The 13329-nt window shown below is 35.3% G+C and overlaps 1 protein-coding gene across 2 annotated transcripts in view; it reads left to right on the forward strand.

The window, feature by feature from the left end:
* Nucleotides 1-13329, forward strand: part of CFH (complement factor H) — a 74736-nt gene that overhangs the window by 12493 nt on the left and 48914 nt on the right. For both annotated transcript variants that reach the window (XM_070940971.1, XM_070940972.1), the window contains exons 2-5: nt 1572-1763; nt 3589-3694; nt 8171-8247; nt 12595-12789. In XM_070940971.1, coding sequence (XP_070797072.1) covers nt 1572-1763; nt 3589-3694; nt 8171-8247; nt 12595-12789 — 570 coding nt within the window. The remainder of the gene's footprint in view (nt 1-1571; nt 1764-3588; nt 3695-8170; nt 8248-12594; nt 12790-13329) is intronic.

Consider the following 13329-nt stretch of genomic DNA (forward strand, 5'->3'; position numbering starts at 1 on the left):
TCACTCTTCGATTGCCTTTGAGATAGTCCAAAGGCAATCGAAGAGTGATCTATGCACTCTTCGTGAGGTGAGTGAGGTAGTCCAGGTCAGGAAACTAACTCCACCAATTTGACTGGATCTTTATTGGTATAGGCCAGTGATGGCTAACCTTTTCTGGACCGAGTGCCCAAAGCGTGCACTCGTGCCCAAACCCCCAAAATGCAATGTGCATGCAGCCCCTGTGCATGTGCCCCACCCCCGTGCATGCGGCCCCTGCATGTGCCCAGTGCATGTGTACCTCCTGCAAGCGCCTCGCCCCCTGTGCATGCTGTCACCCAGCACATGCCCCGCCCCCTGTGTATGCATGGCAGAGACCCGAACACAAGCTGGCCGGCGGGAGGCATGCATGCATGCACAGCGGAGCTGAACTGGGGCAACGGCTCGTGTGCCATCAGAGAGGGTGCTGCATGCCATCTCTGGCACACGTGCCATAGGTTCACCATCACGGATATAATCTTTGAAGTCTAGCTTCAATGTTTGTTATTACAGCCAGGTTATTACAGCCAGGTGCTGCTGCTCATCACACTGTGCACAACTACTATAATGGCCAAAACCATTTACACTCCTTATCTCACTGATGCAGCCATGGCTTCTCTCACAACATGGCCAAGGCCTCCATTCATGTGCTTCCTGGGCCTCCATTTACATTCTACCCGAGACTTCTGCTCATGCCTCTCCCAAGGCCCTTCTTTCATACTGGCATAGCATCAGAGGGGTAAAAATCACAATCATTAATTGTTAAGACAACTAGGAGATCAGTCTCTTTACACAATTGTAAAGGCCTAGGCACAGAACCACCCCATTAGGGCCTCATGAGAGGGCAAGAATGTTGCAGAGTAGAATGTTTCTACTATGGCAGAAAAAGCTTGCCTTCTGGGCCCAACTAGAATTTCTTAGCCGATGGCTCCCAGAATATACTAGCCTGCCAGGTCAGATCAGATGGATAAAAGTGACCAGGAAGAGATCTTCATCCAAGTAACTCAGTTCCAAGTCATAAAAACAATTTTAAAGGTGATAGCCAGCACATTGAATTGCACCTCGAAGAACATCAGCCACCATTGCACTTCACAAAGTAGTGGTGTTACATGCACCAAGTAACCAACACCATTTACCACCCAGGCTGCCTTATTCTGCCCCAGCTGAAGTGCTTTTCAAGAGCAGCTCCATGTGGAAAGCACTGCAGTAGTCCAGATAGGAAAGTACAAAAGCACAACTGACAGTGAGCAGGTCCTCCTGGTCCAATAATATCCTCCCAGAAACGTATTTGGTTCCCACGCTGATAATATTTGAGAAGTGTTTAAAAACCTTTGGGACTAAACACATTTCGTTTGGTTTAGTTTTCTGCTTTTTAGAATAAATTGTTCTGGAGTTAAGCGGCCTCTAGATCTCATATCTGAATACAATATAAATAAAATATCTACCAAACTGGGGGGAAAAGCTGAAATTAAAAGTAAAATATTTTTTAAAAGCTATGGAACAAGATTTGACAGCTAGGTTTTGCTAAATGCTGTTTCTTTTTCATTGGCATTTAGCTGAAAATGCATGTGGACCACCTGATAGAAGGGAACGTGAACAACCTATGGAAGAATTGACTGCAGAGACATATGAACATGGACACATAATATCATATAAATGCCGCCCTGGATATGCTAAAGCTTGGCCTATTAAACTTCAATGTAATGATGGAGTCTGGCAACGATTGCCACCTACTAAGAACTGCACAGGTAAGAAATAAAATAATGTTTTGCAAAAACCTGTGAAGAAGGATACTGAAATGTTGAAAAAGTATTTTTTACCATTTCCGATTAGTATTTTTGATTATAAGCCATCAAGCTGATGTTGGCTCTTAGTGGTCATGTAGATAGATTTTTTTCCTAGACAATCTGTCCCCAACTTGTCTCAGGTTTCCAAAAGTGAAGTCATCATTGCTGTAACTGTGTCCATTCACTTTACTGCCAGGGTTTGAAATGGACTCCTAACATTAGAACCACCATTAAAAAGGTACAACAAAAAATGTTCTTCCTGTGTCAACTCAAAAGGTTCACACTGCCCCAGAAGTTATTGATACAGTAATACAGAGGAATTACTGACTCTATCATTTGTACTTCTATAACTGTCTGGTTTGGTACAACAACCAAACAGGACAGGTACAGACTCAAATGAATAGTTGGGACTGCAGAAAAAACAATTGCAACCAGCCTGCCTTTCATAGAATATCAGTATATTGAGCAGAGCAGAAAGAAGGCTGAGAAAATAGCTACAGACCTCTCACATCTGGATATAAACTGTTTCAACTCCTCCCCTCAGGATGTCACTATAGGGCATTGTGTGCCAAAATAACTAGACACAGGAACAGTTTTTTCCCTCATGGCATCACTCTGCTGAATACCTTATTCTCACAGGACTGTCATATATCTAAGTATATTTACCTATATTGTATGTCTGTAGTATTATTATCCTTCTCATCTTCTTTAATATTTCCTCTTATTGGTAGTATTATGATGATTATTACTCCGTTGCTTTGCACATACATAGAGCTTTTGCACCGGAGATAAATTCTATTCTATTCTATTCTATTCTATTCTATTCTATTCTATTCTATTCTATTCTATTCTGTTCTGTTCTGTTCTGTTCTGTTCTATTCTATTCTATTCTATTCTATTCTATTCTATTCTATTCTATTCTATTCTATTCTATTCTATTCTATTCTATTCTATTCTATTCTTCTACTTTCCCCAATATTACAAACTTCTTCAGAAAGCTAGGTCTTTGCATATGTTCAAAGTAGGATTCACCCAACTACTAGAGCAGGGAGGCAATGAATATTGCGGGTCCCAACCCCTAAGGAGGTACACCTGGTGGGATTCAGAAGAAGGGCTTTTTCTATGATGACTCCATCCTTTTGGAAAAGAAATTAGACTAGCTCCCACTTTGACACTCTTTCCCTGAACATTTGGTTTTGCCAGATGGCCTGGGAAAACCAAAGTGGAATGACCCATCAAATGGCTAATTTGACTGTGTGTTGTCACTGGGATGGATAGGACTGTTATTGTTTTTTTGGTTTTTTTATTTTATTTTCTATGCTGTGCTTTTATTGCTTTTAAGCCACCTAGAGTCACTGTGAGCAAGTAGGTGGCTGTATAAATTTTCTAAATAAATAAATAGTCTGTTTCCCTTTATATTGTGTTTTTACTTGATACTGAGTGCCATGAATTACATTATTATAATTAAAAATAGAAGTTGCCTTTCAGACTGAATGCCAGAAGGATTTCCATGAGTAAAAACTTTGAATTTGCCATGTAATGTCTTAATGAAAGGCATTTCATATAATTACATATCATTCAGAATATCAGAATGTACACAGCAATGAGGTGAAGCAGGAGTGCAGGAATTCTGAAAATAGTAAGACCAGGTTTAGTTCATAATAACAGTGAGATAGGAAATGTGAAATAGGCAAGGGGAGATTCAAGCTCTGGGCAGTCTAAGGGCTTCCCAAATGCTAATTTTCTTGTTATATTGTATTGTATTACATTTTATTTTAATTTTCAGGAAAATCTTGTGGCAGTCCTGGAGATTCTGATTTTGCCAGTTTTGAACTTACCCAGGGAGAGGATTTTACTTTTGGTGCCCGTGTTGTTTATACGTGTCATGAAGGGTAATGTTTTTATAATTGTTTTTCCCTGTTCTAATTATTCATTATATACAACCTGTGTATTAAGGAAAACAAAAGCTCTGTCTCCCAAAACGATAATGCATTTATATTGTCTTCTAATGTGGGAGTTTGTAACATATCCCTATAGAATCCTCTCTTGCCTGCATGTAGATCTTGATATGTGGCTAGTCTACAAGAGAAAAAGGAAGCCAAAGAGAGATAATGGGGCGGGGGGGGGGACCAGTTCATGTCATTCAAACACACAGATAAATGCACAGTTTGGTGTAGTGATAAAGATGTTGGCTTAGAAACTAAGAGACTCTGAATTCTAGGTTTCCTTTTGGGGAACATAGTAGGCAGGAATATTTGATATGTTTGATACTTTGAGTCATATTTCAAAGGAATATTTATACTGACGTTGGAAGTGTTGAATAGAAAGGTTAGAGAAGAAAAAAAGATAAAAGGAATGAAAATTAGAAAGGAAGAATTTAAATTACAAGCCTTTGCTGATGACCTGGTTTTTATTGTTGAAGAACCATTAATATCAATAAATAAATTGATAGAAAAAATAGGTGAATTTGGGGAGGTTGCTGGTTTGAAAATTAATAAAGAGAAGACGAAGATAATGACTAAAAATATGTTAAAAAAACAAAAAGAAGAATTGAGGGAGATCTCCAAGATGCAGGTCACAAATAAGGTAAAATACTTGGGGATTCAATTAACAGCAAGATGTAGTTCTCTTAAAGAAAATAATTATAATAAGATTAAGCAACAGATAGGACAGGATCTGGTGAAATGGAGAAACTTGCAGTTATCTTTGATTGGTAGAATTGCAACTATTAAGATGAATATTTTACCTAGAATCTTGTATCTTTTTCAGACAATTCCTGTAAAGCTGGGTAAGGAATATTTTGCAGATTTAAATAAAATGGTTTTGAAATATGTTTGGCAGGGAAAGAAGGCAAGGATAAAATTCAAACTGAATATTTGATATGTTTGATACTTTGAGTCATATTTCAAAGGAAAGATAAACACACACACATGCACATGAACATACATACACACATGTATATATGCATACATATATATACACTTTAAGATTGGGGCAAGAAGAGAGTTTGATGTAATGTAATCTATAGCTCTTGTCTGGCCATCAAGAGGGTAGACACTGATTTAAGAAACATCTCAACATTAGCAGAAGTCCATCCTTTCCATCTTTAGGCATTCAGTGGGATTCTAGATCTATTCAAGTAAAAATTATGGACTTGTTCTTGTTAGGGAGTAAAAAGCTAACACCTAAATAAATATCATATTGCTTTTTTTAAAAAAATGCTTGTGCTTATACAAGTACAAGCAACTGAAATATGAGAGTGCTGTCCTCAACCCTGATAGACAAGTCATCTAATTCCACTCATTCCTTTATTTTATATATGAAATCCTTATTTATTCAGATGCAATTATTCTCAGGAAATATAATACTGAGTGTGTGATCCTCAAATGTCATGGATTTTTTTAGCTATAATCCTCCTGAAGTGTATTGGAACACTTCACTCTTGGAATCATAAAAGTGGAAGAGGCTCAGTGAACAAATACCAATTAAAACATTCATCTACAATATATAGCTGCCTAGACTTCACTTAAATAACTACAATGAAGAAGAGTGCACCAGTTCTATGAATAAATGGTTTTACTGTCAAACCAATTTGAAGAAGTGTTTTTTTCCCTTAAGATCGAGTTGCAATCTTTTCCGTATTGTACCTTAAAAGCATTATTCTGTGTTATGTTGATTATTTCTGATGTATGGCAGTGTTACCCTTTTTCATAGACATGTTGGGTCTTGCTGTACTGGATTGGGTGATCAAGCACTTTTTCATAAAATTGTGCAGATATCCATTTTATTAGAAGATGGATAGATGGTCTGCTTTCTTTTTCTCATGTTCTGCATTACTGCAGAATATTTGTGCTCATCTGAATAATGTACATACAGTATACAGCTCCTCTTACGGGAGGTTGGGTTATTATTTTAGTAATGGAACACTTGGTTAGTGTGGTTGGTTTTTGATAGACTTGTGTTTCTAATTTGCTGCCATTTCTTCTGCTAATGAGGACATCAAGGAAATTAAGTGTGTTTCTTCCATTGTGGATTTAATTTCTTTGAAGATGATGTTGAATATTTCATGCGTCTTCACTAGATGTTCCTTTTATGTTATAAGGAAAGTGTCATCTACATACCAGATGCCTTATTTTTGGTTGTATGTGTTGTAGCTATAGCCTCTAGACACTGCATTACAGTCTCTGCTATGAGTCTAGAGAATGAAGATTCCATGGCTGTACCTCTGATTTGTTGGTATATTTGTCCATCAAAATGAAATAAGGTACTGGCAGAAATTGATGAGGTTCATGATTCTGGGAATTTCATTCTTAGTGTATTTAGTTGGGTCAAGTGTGTTGTGGAGTATTGCTGTCATGGATTATTTCTATGGGTCTATCAATATAAAGAGTGCTGTGACATCTAATGAAACCATAATCTCATCTTCTCTTATTATGTCTTTGATTTTTCTGACGGCACTGTAGTTAAGGGAATATTTGCTTCTCTCTCAGATGTCCAAGCTTTTTGTAAGGCTATGTTGTATGTTGGGATAATCTCCCTGATAATGAGATAGTGGATAAAGAACTATGTCATGTTTGTGTGTTTAGGAGGATCCATAGAAGTTTGGCTTGGTGGAACTTGGAAAATAGAGAGTTAAAAACAGCAAGGGCTGAAAAATACAGTGTTATGCTAGGGAGGCCATTAATTTTATTGTCAAAAATCCAATGCAGAAAATAATAAAATAAATATTTTTCCTGAGGAGCAGCAGTTTGAATTTGAGGACATCTGATAGATTATAAATCTTTAAGGAAATTTACACCCTTTGCCATAAGCTAACCATAATAACATCAGATTGATATGATCCAGACAAACTACAACTTTCAGTTTTCACTGTATTTTATATCAAAGTTTTACTGCTTTCTTAGTAATATCTTAACTTTCTTTTATGCCACATGCCTTTTTTTACAATATTGGGATTTCTGCATTTCAAATTTATAACTCAAAGCAGCTCAATTTGTTTTTCAAAGTGACCTTATTTTTCATTATTGACTAAAATGTTTATAGACATAAGCTGTATTTGTGCAATGACATACTGAAAAGAAATTCTGCACTTTTTTTACTTTTGAATTTGTGTAAGAAACCCGAATATCATAGCCATATAAGTGAAAATAGACAACAATATTATTGTTGTCTATTTTTTATTTTGCTTTCTTCTCCTGTATTTTAGTGATATAAACATCTGACTGTGCTGGTTTCTTGGTGACTGAACGTAGAATTACCCCACTTGTTTCATCTGAATTTATTTTATTGCTTATTGGTTTTCTCTGGAATATAATACGTATTTTTGTAAGAGACATAATTTTGCAGTGTTGCTACACAATGTTATTATACTCTTAAATTTTATCTCTCTCTTCCAAATTAAATATTTGGACCACATGAGGGCACTCCTATACAAGGGATAATTAATTGAAAGTTTCATTTATACTTTTTGAGCATTTATACTTTTCACTGTACTACATATGTACATGTTTGTATTTGTCTGAGAAATCCAAACAAGACATTTAGTCTGGTTAAAACAGACTGCAATTTTAATACATTTTAGATTTATATAAGATATGCTATATCTTGTATTTTATAAAATATTGTAATTGTAATATCAATAACATATATCTTTTAGCTGCTGATTTTCATTTAATATACCTCTTACTACAAGAGGGAGCTCTAATATAGAGAATGCTTCCTGGGATTTTCATTACACATCTTTAAAATACTTTATTACAGTGAGATACTAGTACTGAGTTGTTTTTTTAAAAAAATCTGAAATTTTGTTCCAGTGCTTCTTAAAATATGGAACTTTTTCCCATGGGATACAATATTTCCTTTATATCAGGGCTCACCAACCTTTCAGACCTTAAGGACCACTAAATTCATAATTTTAAATCCCGCAGATCACTAATATGAATCCAGCATGCTTTCTCCCTCCCTCATCCCCTCTCTCTCCCCTACTCTGTCTTTCCCTCTCATCTTTCTCTCTCTCTCTCTCCCCCCTCTCTCTCGTTTTTTTTTTTTAAACTTGAATATCAAACTCTATTTTGGAAATACAATAGTGTATATCCAGAAGTGGTTTTGAATTTGGTGATATTTTCAAAACTTTTGGAGTGGAAAATAAATTTAAAAGTTGGGGAGAATGAGTTTCTCATCTTTTTCTAACTCTGGGAATAAATACCAAACTTGTTTCAGGTAAACTCTTCTACATTTCCAAGAACGATCAGTAATAATTAAAATAATGCATCTTCTCAGTATGTTCTAAATTATTATAAAATATGCCTTGATATATAATCCTTTTGCAGTATTAGTGTGTTTAGTTCACTATTTTTTTTAATTATTAGGTATAAGATGCTCAGCCAACATAATTACCGTGATTGTCGAGCAAATGGATGGACCAATGAGGTTCCTCATTGTGAAAGTAAGTAGGCTCTCAACATTATTAGGGATCAGAGTAGTAAAAATGACTTCAATTCCCACAAACTGCCATGGTTATCAAGCAATATCATTTCTGACTTTAGTTGTGAGTTTCAAAACCATTCAGTTTCTCTTATTGATTCCCACTGAAATGAACTCTTCACCTAAATTTTTGTAAATCAAATTTTTTTAATAATTTCTGCTACTATCTGTTTCTTCTAAACAAGTTACATATTGTTTCAATCTTTTCAAATAATGAAATGAATTTGTTTTCTGAAGTGGGAGAGTTTGCTTCATTATATTTCATGTTAGGCATTTAAAGTCTATATGCCAAAATCTAGAAAAAGTCAATACTTGTAGTCTTAGCGTGGTGCCTCTTCCTTAGTTTCTTGTCATGTCTGTTGCCTAGTTTCTTCTGTCACTTCCTTGCCTGTTGTCCATGTTTTCTTTAAATGTTTCTAAGAAATCTCATGATACTAAAACTGAGTTAGTCAGAACCTCTTGTAGGAGATGACTGGGCTGAGCCCAAGGGAGGGCTAAAACACATCATATGTCATGAGACCCTGCACACCCATAAAAGATCTAAGTCCAACCCACCTTGAATGCCTCTCTTATCTCCCACATATTTCTCTTAACAGTCAGTTGGGCAGATTCTTGTAGAGAGCTTAAGCTTTCATTTGAGCTGCCTCATCTCCTGAATTCTCGGGCGCTTGATACCTCTACTATTTAAAATTAAAAATCTCTCCTTCCAATTTGTCTCAACAAAATGATATCTTTTTATGCTTTAGCTTTTCAGTCAAAAATATCCCCCCCCCCTTAGGTAGTATTCTGATTGGAACTTATTTATATACATCTGTGTTGACCTTCAACCTGGTATTAAAATGCTTCTGGAGAGCTTAATCTCTTGTTTTCCTCCTAATAAAGTACATAAGAAAATCCCCTGATGCATTTCTTAACTTTGCATAATGCATACTGATCCCGTATACATTATCTGTCTCTGCTTGCATATCATCTCCATCCTATTACAGAAATTTTGTAAAGATTGGACAACCTACTGTTGTTCTGGGGTCTTTTGAAACCACTCTGAATCTCAGGCATAATTCTTTTCCTTCTTTAATTCCAATAGTGCCAAGATTGTGTAAATCTTTTTTCCACCTTTCTGTTTATTATTTCTGCTTTGTTTTCTTTCTTTCTTTTTTTATTTGTTTCACCTCTCCAGTCAACTGTCCTAGAGATTCTTCAAGGTTTTTTTTAATCTCTTCTTTCACTTCCTCCTTCATATTTACAAATCTTTCTCCCAATCTTCCTTAAAATGTAGCCATGTCTCTTTTAACAGATTCAGATAAATTCTTCTCCAACTTTTCAATTATTTTTTTTAATCTTTGGAGTGATCATCTTTTTCTTGGGTGCTCTAACAATCCCCTCCTTCCTTTTCCAAGTTTGCTGATTTTCCAGTAGTATCCATTTCATTTATTTGTAATCCAGAAAGAGAAAATGAGCCAAGTACAAAAGTAAAAGGGAGGTTTCTTTCTCTCTTCCCCCCATTTGCTTTTTCTGTATTACCTTAAGCCTTTAGTCCCTTCTGACACTTTGAAGTTCTAAAGACACATGTTCTGTTTTAAGATTCCTTCAGCTCATTATTTTGAAAAGTCTACCAATTGTCTCTTCACTAAAACTCTAAACAATCTGTATTCCCACTAAGATATATATTTCTTAAATAATTTGAAAACTTCTGTATAAAAGGAATATTTCAAATTTCACTGTCCTTTTTATCCATTTAAAGCTTATTTAGAACAAACTCCTGTCAAGTTTTCTGCAATTGATTTTAAATTTTTAAAATTGTTATTTTATTTGTATCTTTAATCCAGAATGAAGGCTCACTCACACTCACCAAGTAGTTAATTGTTCTGCTATTCCAAAAAAATATTTTTCCCTTTAATTAAAAATAATTTTGATACAAATGTGCTTAAGAAAGTGAAGTTTTAAGTAAACCAATGTCCTTAAAGGCTCCACTGGGGATCTGAGCTCTTTGACTTTCCTGAGTCTTCCTGCCACTCAGATTTACAAATCAGCTGCAAGGCCCTTAAAGTCCAGCTGTTACCTCACATGGAAGAGCATTCCAGAGCACAGTGAGAAGTCTCTTGGTCTTTCCTTATTCAAGGAGGTTCTGGTGGCTCAGGCTTGTCATCCAAATTATCAGCCTTCCTCATATTATCTCCACTCCTTCAGAGACATCCTAGTCTATAATTGTTTTCACTTGGAAGTCTCATGCATTCTTAAATTGTAAATTGTACTGAGATAGGTCTGCTTATAGTCTTTCCTTAAAACATTAATTTATATATGAACTTTCTTCTAGAAGATTCAGAATCCTTTATCACTTGTGCAACAGCCACTTTCTGGATTACCACAATTAAAATAAGCATAAATGGTTATAGATATAACCTCTTACCTTTTATTCATTACTTCAGATTTAATACGTTACCCATCTTGTTTTAGACGATATATATTTTAACTTCCTAGATTGTAATATTTTAGATGTATACTTGCACAGATAATTAAAACACATAGACAGATATTTAAAAATTAAAATGTAGTACGTTACATTTTTATTTGTCGTTTTATTTTTGTTTCACTAATATTTGTCTCGTCTATTTGATTTTTATTTTTGCATTGTATTTTTTTTTCAAATTTTACCGGTCATTGACCAAACACACAGTATTACTATTCGGTTAGTTTCATTTCATTTACCATGATTTGGAAATTGAAGTTAGTTATTTTTTTTTTAGTGAAATCTCATTTTTGGCTCCTTTTCAATTTGTAATTCAAGATCTTCTAAAAGTACCATTACCAGCTAGGTATTTTAAAGCCCTGCATAGCATGGCTCAAGTCTACTTGAGAACCCATCTCACCCTGATGGGACTGGTCCATCCCCATGTCAGCAGAGAGGGAATACTGAGGATTCCATCAGTTAAATAATTTTGGCTGGTGGGATCCAGAAGCCTTCTCTGCCATGGCTCCTGCCTCTGGAATATCTTACCCCCTGAGGTGAAATTGACTCCCACCCTCATTAGGTTTTCTAAGAGCCTTAAGACCTGACTCTGCTACATGGCTTGAGGACCCAATGGAGGAGTATCATACTGGAGGTGTGTCTGCCCCCCACCCCTGTGTCTTGCTCCCTTCTTTGCCATCTTGCCATCTTGCCTCCTTGATTTTATCTATTAATGTTTTAATTTGCTGTGTTTTATAGTGGATGATTTTAATGTTTTTCAGTTGTAAAAAGCCACCCAGAATCATTGGATATGAGATGGATGTCAAACAAATTTTATAAATAAATAAATTCTTCATCCTGTACTTGTCATTTAATTTTTATATCCTAAGTGAAGAAATTTGTGTTTGTGTCTGTGAAAGTTCATTATGTTAGTTTCATATCATCCCATCTAAATAATTTTAATGCTATTTTTCTATTAATTATTCCATCTAATTATTCTTTCATATTTACATTTGTTAAGAATGACCTCATGTCATCCAAACCATTAAACTACTGAATAGTAAAAGACAGTTATGGCATCTCACCCCTTTATCTCCAAATAGTCATTTATTTATTTATTTATTTATTTATTTATTTATTTATTTATTTATTTATTTATTTATTTATTTAGTCATTCAGCCCACATTTTTTTTTTTTAATTTGATTTATATGCCGCCCTTCTCCGAAGACTCAGGGCGGCTTACAATGTGCTCAGCAACATTTAATTAGCTTACGTAGATATCCACTTTGTGAAAATATAAAAGTATATACAAAATGTATATATTGTATATACAGAATATACAGAGAATATTTTCAAAATTCGAAACCATAAAAAGCTTGATAATTTTTGCTTTAACTAATCTTTTTGTGCATTTTTCTTTAAAATGCCTCAGTATTAGGGTTGGGTATATGAGTGACATAAATTATTTCTTTGCTGATGTCTTTATTGGTTAAATATATTCTACATAAACATTGTTACTATTTCTGCAATAATAATGCACTTCATGGTAATCTATCTCCCATTATTTGCTCAATTACCCAATGTGATAGAGTAGAAGATTTCTATGCTGATTGAGAATATGTCCACTTATCTATTTTTAATAGATTTGTATTTTCTAATGATCACAGTAAGATTGGTGAAATGACTTTGTTTTTGTTACATTAAAAAAAAACATTAAATTTGCCATTTTGCTAGAAACTATACTGTGCACATCACCAGATTGTAAAATATTTATGATTGGTCATTTCCCTCCTTGCTTCCTTTTTTCTAAGTCTGAAACATTTCTTAATTAGCTTTATATCACAATATTACTTTATTTGCAGTCAACAAATGTCCTCCAATAGCACCAGCAGGAAATGTGAGGATTATTCAGGGTGCAAAATCTCAAATGAATGAAGATTTTTCATCTGGTGATCTAGTGATATTTGGATGTATTGGAAAGCTCAAAATAAAAGGAGCTAATAAAATTACTTGTACAGCTGATGGCACTTGGAGTGCACCTGTTCCAGAATGTATAGGTGAGTGAGGGGGAAGTTAAGTGAACTCTGAGTTGATTATTACACTCCTTTGTCATGGTTGGATCACTCTTTGATTGGCTTGGAGTTCTATGGGCTGTTCCCCACTACAGAAAGACTGGACCAATTTGGTCTGCCTCAGACAACTGATAAACCCCAATTGGTTCTAAATGGAACTTTCTAAGTGAAACGGGAGAAGAGAGATCTAGAGTACCATTGGAGGACAACAAGAAATGAAGCCAAGTGAGTGTGAGTTACTAAGACCTATCTCATGGTGGTAAGAGCAGTGAAGTGTCCATAGTATTCTGTTCTTATTGCACTTAGTTGGTGGTTTTGTTCAAGGCAACCCAGATACGCCTTAGGAGGATTGTGAGGAATATGCTAGGCATATGTTGGATAAACTTTTTGGATTCACGCTATACTGCATTCTAACCTTGAGGGAAGCCCCATGGAACTAATTGAGACTTAGTCTAGTTTCATTGTCTGGGAGGAGTTTAAAACCTATTAATCCTGACCGTTAGTTTGGCCATCAGTATAATACAT

This window comes from Pituophis catenifer, unplaced genomic scaffold, assembly GCF_029215685.1.
Source record: "Pituophis catenifer annectens isolate HBS135680 unplaced genomic scaffold, rPitCat1.0.hap2 SCAF_3, whole genome shotgun sequence".
NCBI lineage: Eukaryota > Metazoa > Chordata > Lepidosauria > Squamata > Colubridae > Pituophis > Pituophis catenifer.